Consider the following 22,607-nt stretch of genomic DNA (forward strand, 5'->3'; position numbering starts at 1 on the left):
TCAATAGCACACGTCCTCTAAACCCGTACTCTGTGTGGGAAATTTAATATAATTCCCTGTGAGCTTTAGCAGGGTTTTTTTCTTTTTGTAAATTGCAGTTTATTAAATAGGTTGCAGTTAAAGCTGAATGACATAGTTTGAAATAGTTAATAATAAGCAGGGGTGTCACAATCTTTGGCGGCCCGTCCATTTGTTTCTAAAATTGCATTGATATACCGTATCATTTTGGAATTCTTAATATAATATATAATATAACATGCCTATTCAACATGTGCGGTCTGCATTGTATGAGTGACATTCCCATTAAGCCAATCACAGCTCACAGAGGTAGTAAAATAGCCAATAAAATAGCACACAGGATCCGTTTCCTCACGCACACGTGTAACACCACAGAACACATAATTTTGATTAGGATAGTGACGCGAAGGCCTGTTTAAATGATTTATTTTACTTTGTGTAAAATTTAAAATCAGTAGCCAAAAAGTCACAGAAGCGAAAGGTGGAGGTGGAACACATTTCAAAATTTTTGAGGGCAAGGCACTAGTCTGATTTGTAACGTACAACGTCACTATGACATGCTGCACAAAGCAACGTGTTTTGAGTTTACTGAAAATGATGAAGCTATGGAGTCAACAAGGTTTTTCTGAAAATGAGAAGAAATTAAAGTGCTGTGGATGTCATGAACAACACAACCACAGGAAAGGACTTTTTTAAACTTCAAGAAGCCATGGAAACTGCAGAATTACCTTGGAAGAAACTAACTGGGATTACAACAGAGTGTGCACCATATATGACTCGACCAAATACTGGCTAGCAGAGTGCTGGAAAAAATGAAAGAAAGAAATGCAGAAATACCAATTTTCTTACACTGGATTCTGCATCAACAGGCATTATGTGGAAAAGTTTTAGAATTAGAACACATATTGAACATTGTTATCATCAAGTGTGCAAGGAAAAAAAGTCAAGTGTCCTGACAGAAGTCATAAAAAGGTACATTTCATAGTGGTACTGTTTTTTACTATCTCGCATTTCCACAGCTTGTCAAGATCTTTTTTTTTCAGTGCTGTTAAAAACGTTATATTTTGGAATATGAGTTAAATATTGAGACAGCATTATATACTCTGATATCTTTTTTTTTTTTACTGTTTGAGATTTCCAATGAAAGTAAAATACTCTTCTATTTCCTCTATTATATTACATTTGTGATATTGAGTTTTTTTGTCAGTGTTCTAGGAAAGCTGCTTCTAGTTATATCTGCCTATTTCTGTACTATAAAATACATGAAGTAATATGTTGATTAATTGATTGAAACCGTGCTTGCATACTTACTGATGATTAGGAATCATGCAGTGGGGGTAATATGTTTTGTGTAAAGTAGTATATTTGAGTACATTGGCCTACATACAATTTCTATATACATTTTCACGTACATTATGATATATATAATTTAAAAAAATTGACGGTGCGGCTCACCAAGTGAACAGTCTTAACTTAAATGGCCCTTGCTACCAGATTATTTCATAACCAAGTAATTCAGCAAGATGTATTTATTTTGTGTTAGTCAATCAGTGAATCAAACGAACAAATCTGCTGAATTGATTCACTAAATTGAATGAATCAAACTAATCAAGTCAGTAAAAAGAATCGAACTGCACATCACTAGTTTTCAGGCAAGAAAAATAGCACACCTATCAGTGGTTAAAGCCTGGTTTCCATATGCATACATGATCACTTTAATGAGCGCACTAAAATTAACGTCCTTTAGTAAATACCATGTGAATACAGCTCATCTCATTATTCTGAGCTGGATGCTCATTTAAATACATCAGCATGCATTTGTGACAGAGAAATAATTAATCATAGTTATAAATCTCCCTTCCGACCTGTGAGGGCACTGTGTAAAAGGAACAGAGTGCCCCGGACTGGATGGTCTGACAGTTCATTCCAGGGAAAGGTGGAAGTCGGCCATCTAGAAAGGGGGCAGAGCTACTGTAAACCAAGTCATCGCCCCAGAAGGGAAGCGATGTGGCAACAGCGGACTGGAGGAGAAACGGTTGCACTCGCTAACCAAGGGGGTGTGACTGAAGGTACAAAAGGGGACGTTGCTAGGCGATCTGTTCCTTTGTTATGGTTAAGAGCAAACCGCTAAAGAAGAACTAACATATCGTGAGTGTTTTGTTTGTTTGTCGTGTCTAATTATACTTGTTTGTTCTTGTTAGACGGCTAACACGATCCTGAGCTGTCACTTAAGGCCAGCACCAAACCCGGACAACACTTCACCACTGTGCACGAATAAATTGTATTTCACCATTTGCACGTTAGCACTCACTGTGGACTTGTGAGCGTGTGTGTTTAATACTGGGTTTATTATTTCGGGACTGTAACACGTGTTTAACAGTGCTGTGTATTGCCTGGGATTATCATTTACGATCATAACGACCTGGATTAGAAACAGGATCAAAATAAACATTGTTTGGGCCATGAACTTATGTGTTTGTCATTCCTTGAGCACTGCATCACCTCTACACCCGCGCACTGCAACTCACTTGGCCACAGCATAACAATAAAAATCACATATTCATTCTGATTACCATAGTATGAAGCACTACATTTAGTGCACGCCATAAAATGCCAAGTTTTGCACGAGATAATGAATAAAACTGCAATAGTAAATCATTAACATGCACACTAGTTGCGCACCATAAAGTTTAGCGCCCTTTCGTAAATGAGGCCCTTAATCTATGTGTAATAATGATATATCCAGGACATATTATAAGTCATGTGCTACAAAGTAGAGCTGGTATTTAGTAATTATATTTTACCCACAAATATAATTACCTGTAATGTTTTAGAGTGTGTATGATGATGTTTTCCATGTTGTTCTTATTTCATTCTATAAAATGAATGATTCGTTTATATTACAGATCTCTTTCAAGGGCAGGATGCAATGTAATAAACTGGTGGGTCAGAGATTATTGAAGGCCTAATAGCCTCCATAGCCCCTTGGTTATATCAAATGACATTTCCAAGAGTGGAACTACAGTAGAACATCAATAACCAAACTCATATATCTGAAAAAGGAACAGTTTGAGCTACCAAACAATTGCAGTCACCATTGTCACTAAAGAGCAACTTGTTACAGGTGTGAAATATTGGTTATCTTAACCATATATATACAGGTAGATATAGAGCATTAGAACGTGGTTCTAGGAGCTCTACTGATGCCACAGGGGTGCTTTATAATGGAACATTGTATACACAGTGATTTTAAACAACAAGAATAATAGTAATACATTAGTTACAGTAAGATGACTGGCATTTCTTATTCATAAGAAGTTGTTAGCCCTACTAATACACAAATACAAATAAAAATATGTTATTGAAGTGAAGAGAAAACAGAAACTATCTAAAAATCATCTTGCTTGTCTGGTTGTTTGCTTCTCACAATAAATATATACAATTTAATTTGTTAAAAATCTCTACTGTTGCTTACCTTAATATTTGAACCATTCAAAAATAAATATATCAGATTGAATTTGTTAAAAAAATCTCTACTGTTGCTTACCTGAATATTGGAATCATTCAAAAAGACACCTGTCCTGAACATGTCCATATGTCTTCATCTTCTTTGTTACATGTTTATAAACTCATAGCAGGCCGGATTAACTAAGCTTTTGGTCTGTTGTTTCTCAACAGTTTATATATTTTTATTATAAAACTTGCTCTGGAACATAAGTTCAGTAGATCTAGTCCAATTTATATCTATATGCAATGTACAGTACATATGGTACACAGTGTCTTTAAACAAGATCTGTGCTGGATTCAGTCTTCTGTAGTTCCCTCTCTCCCAGCATGGCAGTCTTGCTTGCAGAACAAAACATCCTGAACTTTGTGTTTAAACATTTAATGCACACATGTTTCTCCATTTCACATTTTTTTTATTTAGCTAGTCATGCATCTCCCTTGGAACCATTGCAAAACTATAATATCATTTCAAGGGTCGACTGTTGCAAATTCAGAATTTAACATTCAAATGTGATTTGCATGTAGTAAATGTTACCCAGTAATAGACTGGCATCCTCATATGTTATTGATGTACAATGGAATCCCTCTATTGTTACCACAACACAATATGACCGTCAATGGGAAAGAGCAAAATAGTTTTACTTGAGAGCTGGTCCTTCAGATTGAAAGGGACTGACAATGAGTGGTCTAATGCTGAACTGGTCTTTGTGTTAACCTAGCTAGAAGCATGGAGTATGTATGAGTAAATATTTGATAATAAGCAGTTATGTAGTACTTTTCTATTGTATTGTCTACTTTTGTATTGTTTGTAGTTAACTGTGTTGTTTGTGGTTTCTAGTTAAAGTGATTGTAGCTTAAAAACGAGTTCTATAAATCTTACCTATTGTGCATCCCAATCGTTATATGTCTCAAATGACCAGCTTAAAGAATGTTTTTGTTCGTGAACTGAGTTCAATAATTTTCGTTCACAAATTGCATAAACAGTAGAATAAGATACAATGAACATGTCGGATAGAGTTTTTTAAGCATTCCATTACATTAGGATGTTCATCGAGACTGAAGAAATTTGACCTTATCCATTATGCCTAATAACCTGCAGATTGTTTTTCAATTACCTTTTTTCATTTTTGTGAAACAAGCTGGTCACGTTTTTTTTTTTTTTTTTTTTTAATTAAGTGTGAAATGTGTTTTTTCAAGTGCCCATTGCAAGCACAGCTCTTTGTGCAAAGTGACATTGAACTTAAGTGCTTCAGTTAGGCATGACAATGATTTGCAGGCTGTGATATTCCCGTACCTATGCATGAATTCACTTTTAAATGCTGTTATGATTGAATATTACCCAAATCCGAGGGTATAGTTTGATTGAGACTGATTACTTGCGAAACCACAGCTGACACGCATGAACCCACTACTGACATGCATTGAAAGCATAGCATATGAGCTAGTTTAATCACACCCTATAATTTCACTAAGAGAATATTTTAAATGCCTGCAACTGTTTTATCTTTTTCAAAATAAAAAAAACAGCCGAGCCCTAATATGCTTTATTTTTTGTAATCATCAGAAGAAGCTAGTGCTGACATACCACACGTCTTCACCTGCTGCCTGCAAGCATCTCTGGAAGTGCGGGGTGGAGAACCAGGCTTTCTACAAGTATGTATTGTAGCGTTGTTTAACTTCACACACAGACAAAATGAAGCAGGGAAGTTCAAAGTAATCCTCATCTGCTTTATCCATTCCATCCTTAATCCGTCCTGGCTTTCATGTGTTAGGAAAAATGTTTGAAATAGAAAAGTGGACACAAGAATACATTCAAAATATGTTTAGTTTTGAAAATTCATGAAGCAATATATCTTTCTTGTTTTCAAGTTTTTCAAATTTTTCAAAAATAAGTATTGCTACCGATAGCAAAATGAGGAAGTAACTGGAACACACATTACAATTAAATGGCTTGGAATGGCACTCTTTCATCCAAAAAGATACTCCCCAGACAGCATACTCCTGGGAGCTCAGTATGTAGAATAATGCAGATACAAAGCTCTAGCTGAGTCATTTACCTAATTATACCAGCTGTCCTTTAAATGATAAGCCTTCATCTCATTAGGCACTCTAAATAAACATGTTGATTTTGGAACCTACTGCAGACCGTAATACCTACATATTGAATTTCCCAACTTGCTAGGTTTTCTATTACAGTGAATAATTTTCGTGATAATAATTGCAGAAAGGTTAAACAGCCAGTTTCATTTGTGTAATATCCACTATAAAGTTTGTTCAACAATTAGACCCCATTCGATTTAAGGCAGCCCAGGGCCGCCGTTTCTTATATGTGAACGGGCCTGCAATCAAGGGCCAGTCTTTACATATAGATGAACGCAAAGCAGACTTAGGGCCTTTTCGTATTACATTACCAATTTGATTATGTACCTCAATAGCAGGGATCTTAGGAATCAGTTTGCTCTGAGATTTTTTTTATTTTACATTTGGGGGAGGGAAAAAACATGTAATGCTTTTTTTGTTTGTTTGATAATAACCAAATCAAAACACGTACCATATATAAAAATTAACACAGGCAACTTTGCTTTAAATTTACGAAAACATACCTGTTTAATAAAACTGCTTCCGGTATTCAAGTTCAGTGTTGAATGAGACTTCAGTTTACTTCAGTCAGTATCCAGAGCTGTTTAAAGATGACCGAAAACAATAAAAATCACCCCTGAAGATCGGATCAACAAGTTTGGCAAGGACGAATTTCACGTCCATGGTAATGTGCTGTTTTGTACTTCATGCAGCAAGGCTGTAGATTACACTGATAGGCAGACCATTGTAGAACACATGGGAAGAGCTAAACATAAATTGTATAAAAGGAAACATAAACCGCAAACTTGGGATTCTTTTCTGTGCTCAATGCCAGTGTCTCACGACAATCTGGCTGGAGAACGCTGCAGTTCTATTTCACAATAGCCATCCGGATGACGAAGACTAACTGAGTTGAACTAACTTGAACTATTTGTAATATCTGAAGTAAAAAAAAGTAGGTTTCTTTGTATTGATTAAAGGCACTGTTAAGCTTGTAACTTGCTTAGAATTTGAAAGTGCAACAATTTGTATTTTCACTGTACTATTTCAATGCCTGTTATTGTGATTATTATTGTTAATGTTATTCTACTGGTGGTAGAGCAGTAGTTTATTATGTGTCGTGCATGTTGTTGAACAAAGTGTAATTGATATATGACGGTGTATTGCTGTATTAGATTAGGGTGCTTCCCTTACTGAAGTTGCTGTAGCTACATGTGGGACAAGGGTTTTGTTATAGCCATATGTTCTGTAAGCTTCCAAGAGAATGGGTCATGCTGATGTTCAGTCTTTACTGGTAATGGTTAGGGACTAGAGAATAATAATGACAATGATAATAATAACGAGTAAACAACAGAATAGTTTAACGATCACGTTAAACAAAGACGGTATTCATGCAGGTTAAACAAACAAGTATAATTGAGAAGAAACACGTGTAATGTAAAATATATGAATGTTTATTGTAAATTGAATGAATGTTTAAATAATAGTTAATTTTTATATAAAATGATTCCCGGTGTAACCGGTTACTGAATAATTAATTAATTAGTATTTAATGCTGTGTCTTTCCTTAGGAGGAAGCAGTCGTATTAGGTGGTCAGTCATGAGCTTGTCTTGTGAATGTCAGTCATTGTATGTATAACCTGTTAGTCATTTGCAATCTGAGTGAAGTATCCATTATGAAAATAAATATTTATACCTGTCAACACTAGCAAGTTGCTGTTTCCTGCGTTCTAAATACCTTAGTGTTCTTGAGAGAATAATGTGATTGTGGGCGGGGGTGAGCTTGGACCGTCACCCCGTTCCACACCATAATATTAAGACAAAATAGTCAATAATATATATGTTTTTTTTTTTTATGTATACCATAAAATTGCTACTGTGCTGCATTAAAAAATATATATTAATAAGAAACATCGTGGGTTCAATCCCAGGCGGGGGACATCGTTGCTGTACCCTTGAGCAAGGTACTTTACCTAGATTGTTCCAGTAAAAACCCAACTGTATAAATGTGTAATTGCATGTAGAAATAATGTGTATAAAATAATGTAATTGTATGTAAAAATAATGTGATATCTTGTAACAATTGTAAGTCACCCTGGATAAGGGTGTCTGCTAATAAATAAATAATAATAATAATAATTCTGAGTGCAGGATTATTATTCCATTAAATCGTTCCATAAAAAAAAAATTAAAATTAAAAAAAGCAATCCGACACATTTTAGGCCTGCTTTTTTCAGTCACATATGTGAACGCGCAAAGGCGCCTTAAACCGCAAATGTGAAAGGGGTTGCAGACCTAAATATGCGTCGGTCCTGAGCCAGCACAGTAGTGTGAACAGGGTTTTAGTCAAGTCAAATCTTAGGTGTCTAATACATGTGATTTAGTTGTTGTTTTTGGTGTATGTAAAATGATATTGTTTAAATATCATGTAAAACATGTGTTTGACGTATAGTAACATATTGGTGTGTTTTATCAGGTATGGAAATATATTGATTTATTAATGTTAAATGCAGTGGGAGTAGGTTACGATGGGAATCAAAAGAAATTGAGGGAGGGGAGCACAAGGCCATAACATGCTCTATACATGGCTAGATATTTAATGATCTGTTTTATCTTTTTTCTTAATAGATGTGCAAAATCCAGTCAGATTAAGACTATGTCCAGCAGTAATATATTTTTTAAAGGCAGCCGATTCCGATACAGGTAAGCTGTTTTGATTTTTATATCTTTATCTAGAATATTTCTTAATGCTTTACCATTGCACATAGATTTATAAATTTAACGAGTGATGATGTGATCCATACATAGTGAGTGTTTATGTAAACATTAGGAGATTTATGATGTAGTTGAACTAATTTACATATAGAACATTTTGGGGTTGATGTAAGGATATGCACAATCCCCCCATAATCCCTAAAAATGCGCCATATGGAAAGAAGTGTTCACCTGGCGTTCTGCACCTGCTATCAAATTTGCACTTTGCCCTCATTAATCCATTAAAATGATATTGAAATGCATTCAAATGAAGAAAAGAGCATGGAATTGGGCGGGATCTGGATACTAAGTATACAAACATTATAATGTCATGTAAGGATTTTGCCTTGCACTTATGCAATTGCTGACCCTCCAAAAACTACAGCTCTTCTTACAAGGTGTAAACCATTGTAGTTCACGGGGCGGAGCTATGCCACCTGATAGTGTTTATTGATAGAGTTAGTAAACATATACACATGGAGAGAGGGTCTCCGCCTCTTCAAGGCCCAACATTTACTTGATCGATAGACACGATAAACAGGAGGGGGGCCACCGTCTTTGAGGTGACCCGACATACCAAGAGGGGCACCGTCTCTGAGGTTACCCGACATACGAAGTGGCTCGCGAACCGGAAAGAAAACATAAAGTTAGTATTTGTTAAAACATATAATGCGTGGTGTTCCGCCTCTTCGAAGCCCAACATAATAGAAGGGGGGTTCCGTCGCTGAGGAGACCCGACAAACACGAGGGATGCCACCGCTTGGGGACCCTCACATAGAGGCATCAGACCTGAAAGAAGAATCCCAAAAGAAACATACATGCAGATGGAAGGGTTTGGCCGGGGGTCCCCTCTGACTCATGGAGAACCCTCCTCTATGAGGTAAATGAAGCGGAGCTTAACAAAGGGTTGGAGAAAGTGGAATCACTAACCCCCCAAAAGATGGACCCCCGGCTCCCCGCTGACACAACGTGAAGAAGAAAAAAGAGAGAACCGCCAATGCATAAGAAAGAAGAAAAGAGAAAACATTTAGACGAAAGAAAACAAACACTTAACGTGACAAAGGGGTTAGTAGACTGTACCCTAATGACTATGTGAAGACCCTCTGCACAGTGGAAAGAAAAAAAAAAACCTTTCTTTTAATTTCTTAGGGGGAAATCTTTGATGGCCCAGGCAGAAAGGTCGTCCCCACTCCGGACATACTAACAATGGACTGATGTGCGGAGGATATTTCAGATGATGAAGAACGAATATAAGTTTCAACTGCTGATGAAGTCCAGTGCCCCATATTTTTAATTAAATGCTGGTTAATGTTGGCTTTTGCAGCTGAAGTAGCTGCCCCTATTCTAAATGAATGAGGAGTGTAGAATTGCGAAGGAAGACCTGCTCTGGATACCACGGTGGAAAGGTGTGTTGAAAACCAATGCCTTGATACAATGGACCGGCTTGAATTGATAAACAAAGGGTCGGAGGATGAAATGGCCTTGCGTTCTGCAATGTACTTCAACATGGAGGTGAAGGGACACAGAGGAGAGTTGATCTTAGAAAGCTGAATACATTGTCCTTGCCACAGTTGATCTGTTTTTGAAATGCGAAGAAATAAGATGAAATGAGAATCTGGGATGAGCTTGAGGTCACTGAGGCGGATACCGAGGGTAGGAAAGCTGGCAATAGAAGGAACTGTATATTCAGAACATCTAAAAAACCCAAAAAATGCAGATAGACATATGACTTCCATAGTTAAATCATCAAATGGAGAAAAACAGCCATGGCGGAGAATTGAAATCAAGTTACTGAGAATGTCTATAGAAATAGGCAGGCGAGCAAAAGAAGGAGCCGGAGAGCACTTGGAAATTCCTCGTAAAAGGAGACGAACCGCTGGAATTGATAATAGAGTTGGGGAATTGATGGTCATCAAGCGAAATTGATGCTGAATTCCTGACAAATATAGTCTGATTGTAGCTGGTGCCAGATCTAGAGAGTCCTTTGCATGCACTATGAATGCCATGATCCAGTCCTGGTTGAATGGAGTAGGATTAATCCTGCTTTGTAAACAGAAAGTTACATAACATGCCCAACCTGTAGAATACGAGGATCTGGTAGATGGGGCAAGTGCTGATGCCATGTAATCTTGAGCTGAAATAAGAAGTTTATTAATAGTTGGATTTAGTTGAAAACACTATGTAACACAATTTTTGTTCCTGGGTAGTAAGTGTTATTTCCTAATTGCTTATGCCTCAAAAGTATAGAAAATGGCTATTATTCCCCACAAACTTTGCTTTTGTGACCAGGACAGTGATATTTTGAAATGTACCTATTTCCAATGAGAAAACGGGCGAATTTGTGTCTTTTCGTTCACATAAAGTCAGAAAAAAACAACATGTGCATCCAAATTAACATGTATTTATACTAAAGTAATACAAAAATGACTACAAAAGATTTAGAAGTGAGTAGTTTTTCGAGATTTATGATTATACTGTAAATCACTTTCACGAATCAGCCCCCAAATGTAGTCTCCCATCATGTTCTCGTTATACTGTCCTTGGTAGCGGCGTTCAAAGTCCAATATCCTGGTGGAAGCGCTCGCTTTGCTCCCATGTTCTCCTTGAATTTATCAAGATGAGCATCAAGGATATGGACTTTGAGGGACATCCTACAACCCATTGTGCCGTAGTTCTTCACCAGAGTCTCAACCAGCTCCACATAGTTTTCGGCCTTGTGATTGCCCAGGAAGCCCCGAACCACTGCGACAAAGCTGTTCCAAGCCGCTTTCTCCTTACAAGTGAGCTTCTTGGGGAATTCATTGCACTCCAGGATCTTCTTTATCTGTGGTCCGACGAAGACACCGGCTTTGACCTTTGCCTCAGATAGCTTAGGGAAGAAGTCTTGAAGGTACTTGAAGGCTGCCGACTCCTTATTTAGAGCTCTGACAAATTGTTTCATAAGGCCCAATTTGATGTGCAGTGGTGGCATCAGCACCTTCCGGGGGTCCACCAGTGGCTCCCACTTGACGTTGTTCCTCCCCACAGAGAACTCGGTCTGCTGTAGCCAGTCTCGCCTGTGGTAGTGCGCCTTGGTGTCCCTGCTGTCCCAAAGGCAAAGATAGCAGGGAAACTTGGTAAAACCGCCTTGGAGACCCATCAGGAATGCCACCATTTTGAAGTCTCCTATGACCTTGATGCCATCTCAGAAAAATGCAGATATGTATCCACTTAGGCAGCTGGAACTAAACTGAACTGGTGGGCTTAAGGCCCGTGTATTTATACTACTATTTATATTACTGGAAAGTTCTAGAAGTTACTCCAAGTTTACTCAGCACTGAATCTATCTGGAATGTTCTGGAAAATAGGTAAATTTCAAAGTATCACTATCCTGGTCACAAAAGCAAAGTTTGTGGGGAATAATAGCCATTTTCTATACTTTTGAGGCATAAGCAATTAGGAAATAACACTTACTACCCAGGAACCAAAAAAAAAAAAAAAATTTGTTACACGGTGAAATCAGCTGATTGAACTGTGGCGTTGCTGCTGGATATTGCAGAGCTGTAGGCAGCAAACTGTGGAATTTGGAAATCTTCAAGAATGACACGTCTGATTTGTGGAGATATAGTGTGACGTCTCGCTGCATTTGGAGAGGACGATCTGTATGTAGATGCAGTAGCGAGGTTGTATATTGGAGGATCTGCTTCGCTGGCTGAAATTGGGGCTGGACCGGAAGAAGCTGTAGGCGGTGCTGCAGTATTTGATGCTGGAATTAATGACAGCGCTGTAGATTGTTTTCCCTGTTCCATAATAGACACCCTTTTATCTAGATCCGACAGTTGAGAACTGACGGAAGATAGAGTATCGGAAAAAGGCTGCATAAATGATTTTATCTCGTTAAATATTTGCGAATGTTGGATTTCAATGGCTGGCTGCTGGTTAGCGGTGCTAGTTGTGGGGGTGGTTAGATCCGGAATAGACTGCCTGCTGTCTGTTTTAGGACGCTGAATGGCTGGGCGCGACTGATTATGTTTTTCGGAGGAAAGACTGGTTCTGCTGAGACTGAATTGCAATAGAGAATGAAAAGAGACTCTCTATCACTCCCTGCCGGAATCACATTACCGTTTTTTAAGGAGGGTTTTTATCAATTTATTCATGGGCCAGTCCTTCCAAAACAATCGATCCGGAGGGGTGTCCTGAGGCCGAAGACGCTTGGATCGGCGCAGATTCGATGTTTGGGTGGCAGGAACGGTAGGCAACATTTGAACTGGAACCTGGTCGAGAGCCTGATCAGGAGCCTGATCAGATGTAACTGAAATACCAGAAGGGGAGAAAAAACGGAGACTGGATAGACCCTGGATTGAAGCTGAAGGAGAATGATCTGTTAATGACAGAAAATCCTTGGAATCCTCTGAATCAGATGACAACTGCTGTAAGTACTCCATTATTGAGGTATACAAAAGATGATGGGTCTTGAAATCGCTTAGGTTTAAGCCAAAACGAAAAAACACAAGACAGCGAGGTAGAGGTGACTAATGTTTAAATAAGGTAGATTTAATTGATGACAGCAGATGATAGGTTGTTGGTGCCTAGCTCCGCCCCCTGAACCCCACATATAGGTTAACATTTGCGAGTAATTAAGAGTTGTATAAAAGCACACACCAGCAGAGACCTGTCATTGGCTTCAGGATAGCTGCTGTGGTCCTCTTCCTGATGCGGTTACACTTGGCTGTTGTTGAGGAGAGGCAGGAACACGTTCAGAGGAGGCAAGAAGAAGAAGACCCTGCATATTCAATCCCAGGGTTACTTTATTTGGGATGCCAGAGGATGCGGTGCTAAAGTGTTATCGTCTCACTCCACAGGTCATCCTAGACCTAACAGCTGAATTGAGGGATAAGCTAGACCCTAGCGTCAATCTAGGGACCGCTATCCCTGCACATGTGAAAGTGCTGTGTTCTCTGCACTACTTAGTCTCTGCTTCCTTTCAGACCACAGTTTGAATGTCTGGATGGATAGCCCAATCCACCTTTTCCAAAATGCTAGGTAATTTTTTTTGATGTCATACTGAAAAGGGCAGGCCAATACATATAATTTCATAAGGATACTAGCATAACTGATGTTGGCTGAGTGACCTCAGCCATAAGGACTCTCAGCTCCTTCTCAGAAAACCGTGCGCCAAGCTGACTCCTTAGAAATATAAATACTCCCTGTCCTTTGCTTGTTATTATAGTGGAAGAGTTGCAAAAGAGGTCATTGAAGCCAGCTTTAAAATCCAGAGAGATCCCCCAGAGGTGCACAGGTAATGACAGCGTGCTGCATTGGAAAGTGTCTTGGGATTGGGTCTCTTCAGCTAATGCAACGAGTCTGATTTAATCAGACGCGGTCATTTACTGCTCCTTATTAACATCACTAAATACAATTAAAATAAGGTTAAAAAATGGCAGTGATATATCAAGGAGGCTTAGGATGGCAGAATTTAGACCTGCCAGTAGACTGTTATAAGGTCAATTGATCTAAACAGTGTTGGTTCAATTGTGCAATTACACAATTTTGCAGACTGAAATACACCAAAGAGTCACACACATTACACTGTTAGATGTTTGCTTTCCATAACCTTGGTATGGAAAGAACAAAATAAATGTTATAGCATATTCAGCGGTCATTGTCATAAACCCCAGAAAATACGTAATTTATTATTTAATGGGTTTCAGGTACATGAATTTGTTACGAGAATGTTTCCCTTGAACTGCTAAGAATATATTTATATATACCTGTGGGTTGTCTGCTAGGGTTTTGTCTGTAGCTGTTGGTTACTTGGGGACTTATACGTAAAATAAATGTTACAGTACAGTATCAACTTCCTTTTTCCATTTTATCTTTGAGTAAATAAGCTTGCTCTAATTATATAAGTGTGATATCCTTTTATTTAAATTGTGGCTTGTGGCAAGATGGCTTGGAGGTGACGTCAGATCAGGAAGACACAGGCACAAGTACTGCAGGGTTGAGACGCAAATATGCCTGTATTTCTTTAATAATACAAATAAAATGTTTAAACAAAACAAAACAAAAAGGCACGGTGGCCAAAACAAATAGTGAATAGAGACAAACAAAAAGTATTGTGCCTAATCCAGCACAAGTAGCAATTGTTTGTATATTTTCAGTTCTTACTTTTTAAGTTCCTCCTCTGAACAACCCCAACCCTGACTGAGAGGTTCTTGCCTCTTTTATGTAGCTGTGCCTGAGCTCGATTGCTTGCTAATCATTAAATTGGGCTCAGGGACATTCTACATGTAAATTTATTTGGCAGGGGAGGCAATTAACCCTTCCCTGCCAACCTAAAACAACCGTGCAAGTAAAATGCATTTAAATCATAATACAAATGTATAATTTTGGTAGGTTTTAAATATTTACCTGGCACCCCTGATATCAAACCATTAAAACACATGTTACAAACAGTGTCTGTATGTAGCTCTGCCACTGTTTGGACCAATTGAACAGACCCCAATAAGGACTGATAACCTTTTTTTACATTACATATGCAGGTCCACCATTGGTTATAGCAGAAGTTTTAATTCTCTAAACAAGCAGCTGATCATGAACGTGGAGCCGCTGTTACCAGCACTTCCCTCTCCCAGCGAGTCTGAAGAGATTGCCTTTGAAAACGGTAGGAAAGGTCCTTCTTGTCTTTGTGATGAACCCATTAGTTTCTAGTTACTAATGTAGCAGGATAGTGAATATGGGACTGATTCCAAACAGCAGGTGTTCAAACCAGTTAAAAGGATGTCTTGACGGCTTTTCTTTTCTTTTTACTATAGCCTCTTCTACTTACTATAGATTGACTATGTGTGAGTCCATTCATGTGTTGTTACTTTAGTGTATTTGAGTGTATAGGAATGCAGTGTCATAACATTTTGAGGTTTGAGGTGTATTCTGGAGTTATTCTTGGAAACACTTCCTACTATTATAAATATCTTTGAGACTTTTTATAGTCTTTCATTGTATAAAGGCATCCTTTTTTATGCGGTTGAATTTATTGTATCGGTAAGTTATGTACTTTTCTGTAATAACCAGTGGGCTGAACCTAACCACTCAAGCATAATCTTTTACTTTAGAACACATTTTCAATTACTGCTGATTTCTTTTTATATGGAGGCAATATGGTGACCAATGCTTTCCATGAAATCCTTTCTGCAGTATCGTTGTAGCTGCTGCTTGGTGATAAATAAAATGCGGTAGCAAATGGCTCCCTTAGGGACAGTCCATATCTCTGACCAGCAGGGAGTTGCATGTGCTTTGCAAGACTTGTTTTGTCGCCCTACCCCCTAAGGCACATATGGCAATATTCCAGTCTCCATGGAAATGCTCCCTTGTGTGATTAACCCCTCTCCCAGACTGCTTCAATAAAATTAATATGGCCCTTAAAAATAACTACTTTTACAGCTGGGTAATTATATCAAAGAGCTGTTGGAAGTCATAATAGTGATCTTTCTGCTTACCAGTAACTGAATTACCAACGCATCAAATTCAACTTCAGATAATTTCCATGGGAACAAATCCTGTGGGACACTATGCTGGGACAACCCTATCTGTAGAGATATATAGGGAATGTATACAACTATGGCTAAAAGTTTTGAATCAGTCTATAGAATTAACTAATTTAAAGTCGAATGAAATCTGCTGAATAATGTTACGTAAACATATTGAATTACATACCGCTTTGTAGTTTTCCAAAAATGGAAAAATGACATTTTCAAAACATAATATGAAATACTGCACTACTATTATGGCTTCCGGTAGACTTTTGCAATATCATTTTGTGGTTTATTTGATTACATGATGTTAAATAAAATATCTAAATAGATCAGGGGTGTGCAATTTTTGAAAAAACTCGTCCAAGGGACAAAATGCTAGAAAAATCTACTTGTCCTTCTTAAAAATACACTTGCACCATCCTCGTCGCACAAAACACACACAAAAAAGTAGAATATAACTTGTAGGATTTTAGCATTATTTAGCAGTGAACACAATCAATCAATTAGTGATTAACAGGGGCGGAGCTAGCTTTGTAGCTTGATGGGTTCACTAAAGATACACAAAAGGTTCCCTATGACATTCTTTCTATGCACTACTCTCATTGAAAAATAAATACATAAATGAATTAATACATAAACATATTGCCATGAGATTTACAAATACATTTTACATTTTTAAAATAACATTTTTTACAGATAATCTAATTTATAAGCATTTCATTTCTATCATTATAAACATATTTGTCAATCTTCACGTTTTAATAGTTTCACAATTATTGTGCATGTCCAGTAATTAATAACTAATATCACTTCTGTTCAAATCTAGTAAAAAAAAAAAAGTTTTTTTTTTAATATAGCGTTTAAATCTAAAAAAATATGTAAATATGATAAATGGCAAACTAGGTTAGCAACACTGAAATCAAATGAAAAAAAAAAAATCAGTAAATTGTTTGCCAGGGAAAGTTTGTCTTGAAATGCTTCTAAACAGTAAACTTCACATTTTTTTTAAACATCCCAACATGTATGCTTGACCACAAAGTTTCTAATCCGTTAATACCTTAGCAGCTATGGAGTTTTTTTTGTTTGTTTTTGTAACTTTACTAGATTGTTGCATTTAAATAGCAGGTTCATGTATTAAGAAAGCAGTATCATTTCTTTGCTAATTTACAAAAAAACCATAAATAATACCATAAGTTTAAAGAGTAGTCTGTGCCTTGCCAGAGGCTCTCTTGGCAGCCATTTCTGGGTTTCTTTGTAACCAATAGAAACTCAGCTTTTTTCCCCACAGCTAGCCAATCAGAAGTAATAGGGGTGGGATGTATACCCAGTGTTTTTCTAGCAACAGAATAAACATAGGAAAAATAAATAAATAAAAACTATTTGTCCAATGGGCAAAATATAACGGCAAAACTTTGTTGGGCGATATGAATTGCACACCCCTGTAAATATATATATATATATTTTTAAAATTGTCTCAAACCTAAAATTCCAGGTGGCCATAGCTGTATAATCTCTGAATTGCCTTTCAAGGTCTATACGGAAAACCTTGTGGGAACAAGATTTAGACTTTAATCTCCCAGATGATACAGTGCCTATAGAAAGTCTACACCCCCTTTCAAAATGTTCACCTTTTGTGCCTTATAGCCTGGAATTAAAATGCATTAAAACAGTTTTTTTTTCATTTATCTACACATCCTACCCCACAACTTCTAAGTGAAAAAAATATTCTAGAAATGTGTAGAAAATTAATTAAAAATAAAAACTGAAATAGCTTGGTTGGATAAGTGTGCACCCCCCTTGTAATAGCAATCCTCAATTAGCTCAGGTGTAACCAATCGCCTTCAAAATCACACACCAAGTTAAGTGGCCTCCACCTGTGTTAAATTGTAGTGATTCACATGATTTCAGGATAAATTCAGCAGTTCCTATAGGTTCCCTCTGCTGGGTAGTGCATTTAAAAGCAAAGACTCAACCATGAGCAGCAAGGCGCTTTCAAAAGAACTCCGGGACAAAGTTGTTGAAAGGCACAGTTCAGGGGATGGGTATAAAAAATATCAAAGGCCTTGAATATCCCTTGGAGCACGGTCAAGACGGTTATTAAGAAGTGGAAGGTGTATGGCACCACCAAGACCCTGCCTAGATCAGGCCGTCCCTCCAAACTGGATGACCGAGCAAGAAGGAGACTGATCAGAGAAGCTACCAAGAGGCCAATGGCAACTTTGCAAAAGCTACAGGCTTTTCTGGCCAAGACTGGTCAAAGTGTGCATGTGACAACACTATCCCAAGCACTCCACAAATCTGGCCTGTATGGTAGGGTGGCAAGAAGGAAGCCATTACTCAAGAAAGCCCACCTTGAATCCCGTTTGAAGTATGCAAAAAAACACTCAGGATATTCTATAGCCATGTGGCAAAAAGTTTTGTGGTCTGACGAAACGAAAATGGAACTTTTTGGCCTAAATGCAAAGTGTTATGTTTGGCACAAACCCAACACAGCGCATCACCCAAAGAACACCATCCCTACTGTGAAGCATGGTGGTGGCAGCATCATGTTATGGGGATGTTTCTCATCGACAGGGACTGGGGCACTTGTCAGGATAGAAGGGAAAATGAATGGAGCAAAGTATAGAGAAGTCCTTGAGGAAAACCTGCTGCCCTCTGCAAGAAAGCTGAAACTGGGACGGAAGTTCACCTTTCAGCATGACCCAAAGAACACCCAAAGCTACACTGGAGTGGATAAGGAACAAAAAGGTAAATGTCCTTTAGTGGCCCAGTCACAGCCCCGACCTAAATCCAATCGAAAATTTGTGGCATGACTTGAAGATTGCTGTCCATCAACGCTCCCCAAGGAACTTGACTGAGCTTGAACAGTTTTGTAAAGAAGAATGGTCAAATATTGCCAAATCAAGGTGTGCAAAGTTGGTAGAGACCTATCCCAACAGACTCACAGCTGTAATTGCTGCCAAAGGTGCTTCCACCAAGTATTAACTCAGGGGGGTGGAGACTCATCCGATTATGATCTTTCAGTTATGTATTTTTAATATAAAATATTTTTCTTAATAAAAACTTTTTTCCCCTTAAGTGTGGAGTATGGTGTGTAGATAAGTGGAAAAAAAATCCTCATTTAAATGATGAAACTCTGAGGCACTGACACAACAAAATGTGAAAAAAGTTCAAGGGGGTGTAGACTTTCTATAGGCACTGTATATATTCCCGATTTGTGGAGCTGCATTTGTGCCATATAAAAATGTGAGAAACGTCATCCGTGTGTGTGTGTGTGTGTCCATCTGTCTGCGGTTATTGCCCCGTCGACTCACTCATGTGTTCGTGGGTTGCTTTGAGCACCCTATGAGATACTCAGATACAAATAAGCAATGTATAAAGCTAATTTGATACGAATCATATGCAAAGTTTGAAATGTACGCATTTTTTCAGTACCAAACAATAATAATGAGAAAGCGTCTTCGAATTCAATTGGATAATTTCTCTGAACACTTTATGTCGGCGTTCTTTGCTGGTGTGAACAGGATGCCTTCAGTGATGACGTCAGACCAGAAACACAGACTCAGGAAGTACGGGTGAGAGCTGAAACGCTACGGTGTTCAGCTTCTTTTATTAAATAATAAATCAAAAACAAAAGATTTAAACAAATAAGCGTGCTGGTTTTACCCCAGCATGATACTTGGCAGTTATTTTTAAGTTTCGCTTTCTCTCGCTCCTCTCGCTCTCTCCCCTCTCGCTCCTGACACAACCAACCTGAGGGTAGAGAGCTGCAGGTTTATATACAGTGACCATCTCCCAATTAGCAACAATTAATCAATGAATTAACTCGGGAGATGGTCACTGTCTTCACGAGTTTAGTAAGGATGCGTGACTGTCAGCTAGCTAAATAAATCACTAGCTGATCAGTCACGCATCCTCACGGGGTTTTTAAAAATACAAAAACAATAACAAATACGCTGCGCTTTTATCCGCGCCGCAAACAATAATACAAATAATATAACAGTGCACAAATATATATAGGGGCGGGACACTCCGCCACAGCTGGTCATAGGTGTTTTTTTTTTTTTTTTTACTTGAGTCAAGTATGCGATTAATAAGGACAATTAAATGGTATTCCTTTCTGAATGTACATGACATCTTTTCATCTACAATCGGCAACACGATGGGGGAAAACAGCTAGTTTATTATATATATATATATATATTTTTTAATACCATTTTGTCTGGAGTGGGGGAGCGGAGCGGAATGAAAGAAAGAGCTGAGCGGAGCAAAGAAAGAGAGGAGCAGAGCGGAGGATATTATTATGAGCGGTGAGCAGAATTGTCACCGCTTCGCTCCGCTCACATTCTCTGAACACAACACAGATGCTCGCTGTTAAAACATATTGTCTTAACACAGGATTTGCACATCACAGGAGAGTAGAAGTGAGTAAACTCTGTATCCCTTATATGAGAAGTTGGTAAACGATATATTGCCCGAATTCAAAGTGGGTACATGCCGTTTACCTGCATATATCCTCGACTACACCATTGAGTAAAACTCCAAAGAAAAGTTTAAAGTACCTGGTATTGCCAAGCAGTCTCCCATCCAAGTACCAACCAGGCCTGAAAAATTATTATTTTATTTCTTAACAGACACCGTTATCCAGGCTAATTTACAATTGTGACGTTATTTTTTTTATATACAATTACTCATTTATACAGTTGGGTGTTTTACTGGACCAATCTAGGTAAAGCAGCAGTGTGTCCCCTACCTGGGATGTAACTCACAACCTTCCAGTCAAGAGCACAGTGCTCTAACCACTATTCCACATATACTACAAGTGAAGAAGCACGAATATCTCGTTGTATAACAATTTTTTTTACATGGAATGTACTTTTTGTATATAGGTATACAAATGTCAATTGCTCTGGATAAAAGCATCAGCCAAATCAATTAATATGACATATTTTTCTGGCTTGCTATTTATTAATTTATTAATTTATTTATATATTTATAATATACACATTAATTTATACATTTATTTATTTAAAAATATTTATTTCTAAATATATTTATTCCTCTATGCATTTTTTAAATGTATTTAGTTCTACCTAATAAATTATTCCTTTTATTTATTTTTAATTAAATGAGGAACTACAATTTATCAGAGATCAGAGATTTAGACAAGGAAGCTACATGCCACTCTTGTGTACAATTCCATTCTGTGGTATCTACCAAACAGGAAACTAGATATTTTCAAACAGGAAATAGAGCATTTCTAGAATCGAGCAGAACCTTCAGGTTTTCAGCAAAAGCTGGTCAGGCATGGATGTAAGCTTAAAAAATTAACACATTTCAACAACTGCCCAGTGGCATGACGGGCTAATGCCGTGTGCTCTTCAAGGATGTCATGTCGCAAGTTCAAACCAGATAAAAAAAATTTTCCCTGTGATAGATGCTGTTTTAAAACATAAATAAATTGTTTAATATAAATGGTGTGGATATCACACTGCTTGCATTCCCTGGTTTATTTTGATGTTGACCAACATGTGGAATCACATGATTGGTAGATGTCCAGTTATTTAGCTTTTCTGTTTGAAAAGTCACTACAACGAAGAGGAAGAAGAAGAAGGAGAATAATAATGTTACCTTAGTTTGACGACTTATATCTCATTGTGTATAAGAGGTATTTACTTTTTTTCACATTTGATGTAAGAAAGTTTCAGACTTTTGGTACTGGTGATTTAGTTTTGCCGCTGCAACATGGTGAAAACAGCAAAACTCTTGGAGCTGTATAAAGACTCTCGGTAGTTTCAAAACAAGTTTTTCTAACTTGTACGAGGAACTACCGTTCCTCTCAATATATATATATATATATATATATATATATATATATATATATATATATATATATATATGGAACAATATATACTGTAGTTGTATTGTGGCACTGAATATGGCACTGAAATACATTTGTTTAAAATGTTACAGTGTTAAAATAAATTAATATGAGAAACACAAAATACCCAAATATAGAACTGTTTACTTCATGCGTGTGTAAAACAAAATAAGTGCTGCACAATGATGTACTACAATTGTCCTTACAATGAGTAAAGCAAACATAAAAAATATGTGTTGTACTTACAATCAATTCTAAAGAACACAATTTTAAAATAAGAAATTGTCCAATGTTGTCTGCTTTTTACAATGTACCACCTCCCGCTGTAAATCCACCTCAATTTTGCATGCAGCTTCGCAGCCAGTTTCAAAACCAGGATTCTGCCTCAGTCCACCAGAAATGCGCAGTTGCGAAGTCAGTGTATTAAAAGCTGCATGAAGTATGTGCATAAATCATGCAAGTGTGCTCTGTAGCACTGCCAACTAGTAATAAAGTTGTTAATGAGCGGCATGCAGTTGCTAATATCAGAATTCCATTAACACTAAAGTTTATGGGACAGGATTGGCTTCTGGGAAAATGTTGTTAATAACTGAAAGTTTGCTTTATCAGGGTTGCTAATAACCAGCATCTACTGTATATAAAAGGCAGGATTTGGACCCAGCTAGTCATACTTTCACTCCAACTACATAACCGCTACGCTACACAGATTCACATCTTAACCCTTTCAACAGACTAGGCTACTATTTACATTCACCCTATCCAAACGGCAATACATTGCCTCAATATAGGTTGAACAATTTTGCTATTCCCATAATGTATGTGTGTGTGTGTTATTATATCCATTAAGTGGAAAAAGA

General features: G+C 37.6%; 1 protein-coding gene across 2 annotated transcripts in view; it reads left to right on the plus strand.

Annotated features, from left to right (window-relative positions):
- LOC117420904 (FERM domain-containing protein 3) overlaps nt 1-22,607 on the plus strand; it is a 126,785-nt gene that overhangs the window by 101,863 nt on the left and 2,315 nt on the right. Inside the window, exons 10-14 of one of the 2 annotated variants that reach the window (XM_034034646.3) lie at nt 2,925-2,960; nt 5,090-5,178; nt 8,233-8,307; nt 13,568-13,636; nt 14,880-15,001. In XM_034034646.3, coding sequence (XP_033890537.3) covers nt 2,925-2,960; nt 5,090-5,178; nt 8,233-8,307; nt 13,568-13,636; nt 14,880-15,001 — 391 coding nt within the window. The remainder of the gene's footprint in view (nt 1-2,924; nt 2,961-5,089; nt 5,179-8,232; nt 8,308-13,567; nt 13,637-14,879; nt 15,002-22,607) is intronic. The other variant, XM_034034647.3, reaches the window with a different exon arrangement.

Source organism: Acipenser ruthenus, chromosome 1 (assembly GCF_902713425.1).
Source record: "Acipenser ruthenus chromosome 1, fAciRut3.2 maternal haplotype, whole genome shotgun sequence".
Taxonomy (NCBI): Eukaryota; Metazoa; Chordata; class Actinopteri; order Acipenseriformes; family Acipenseridae; genus Acipenser; species Acipenser ruthenus.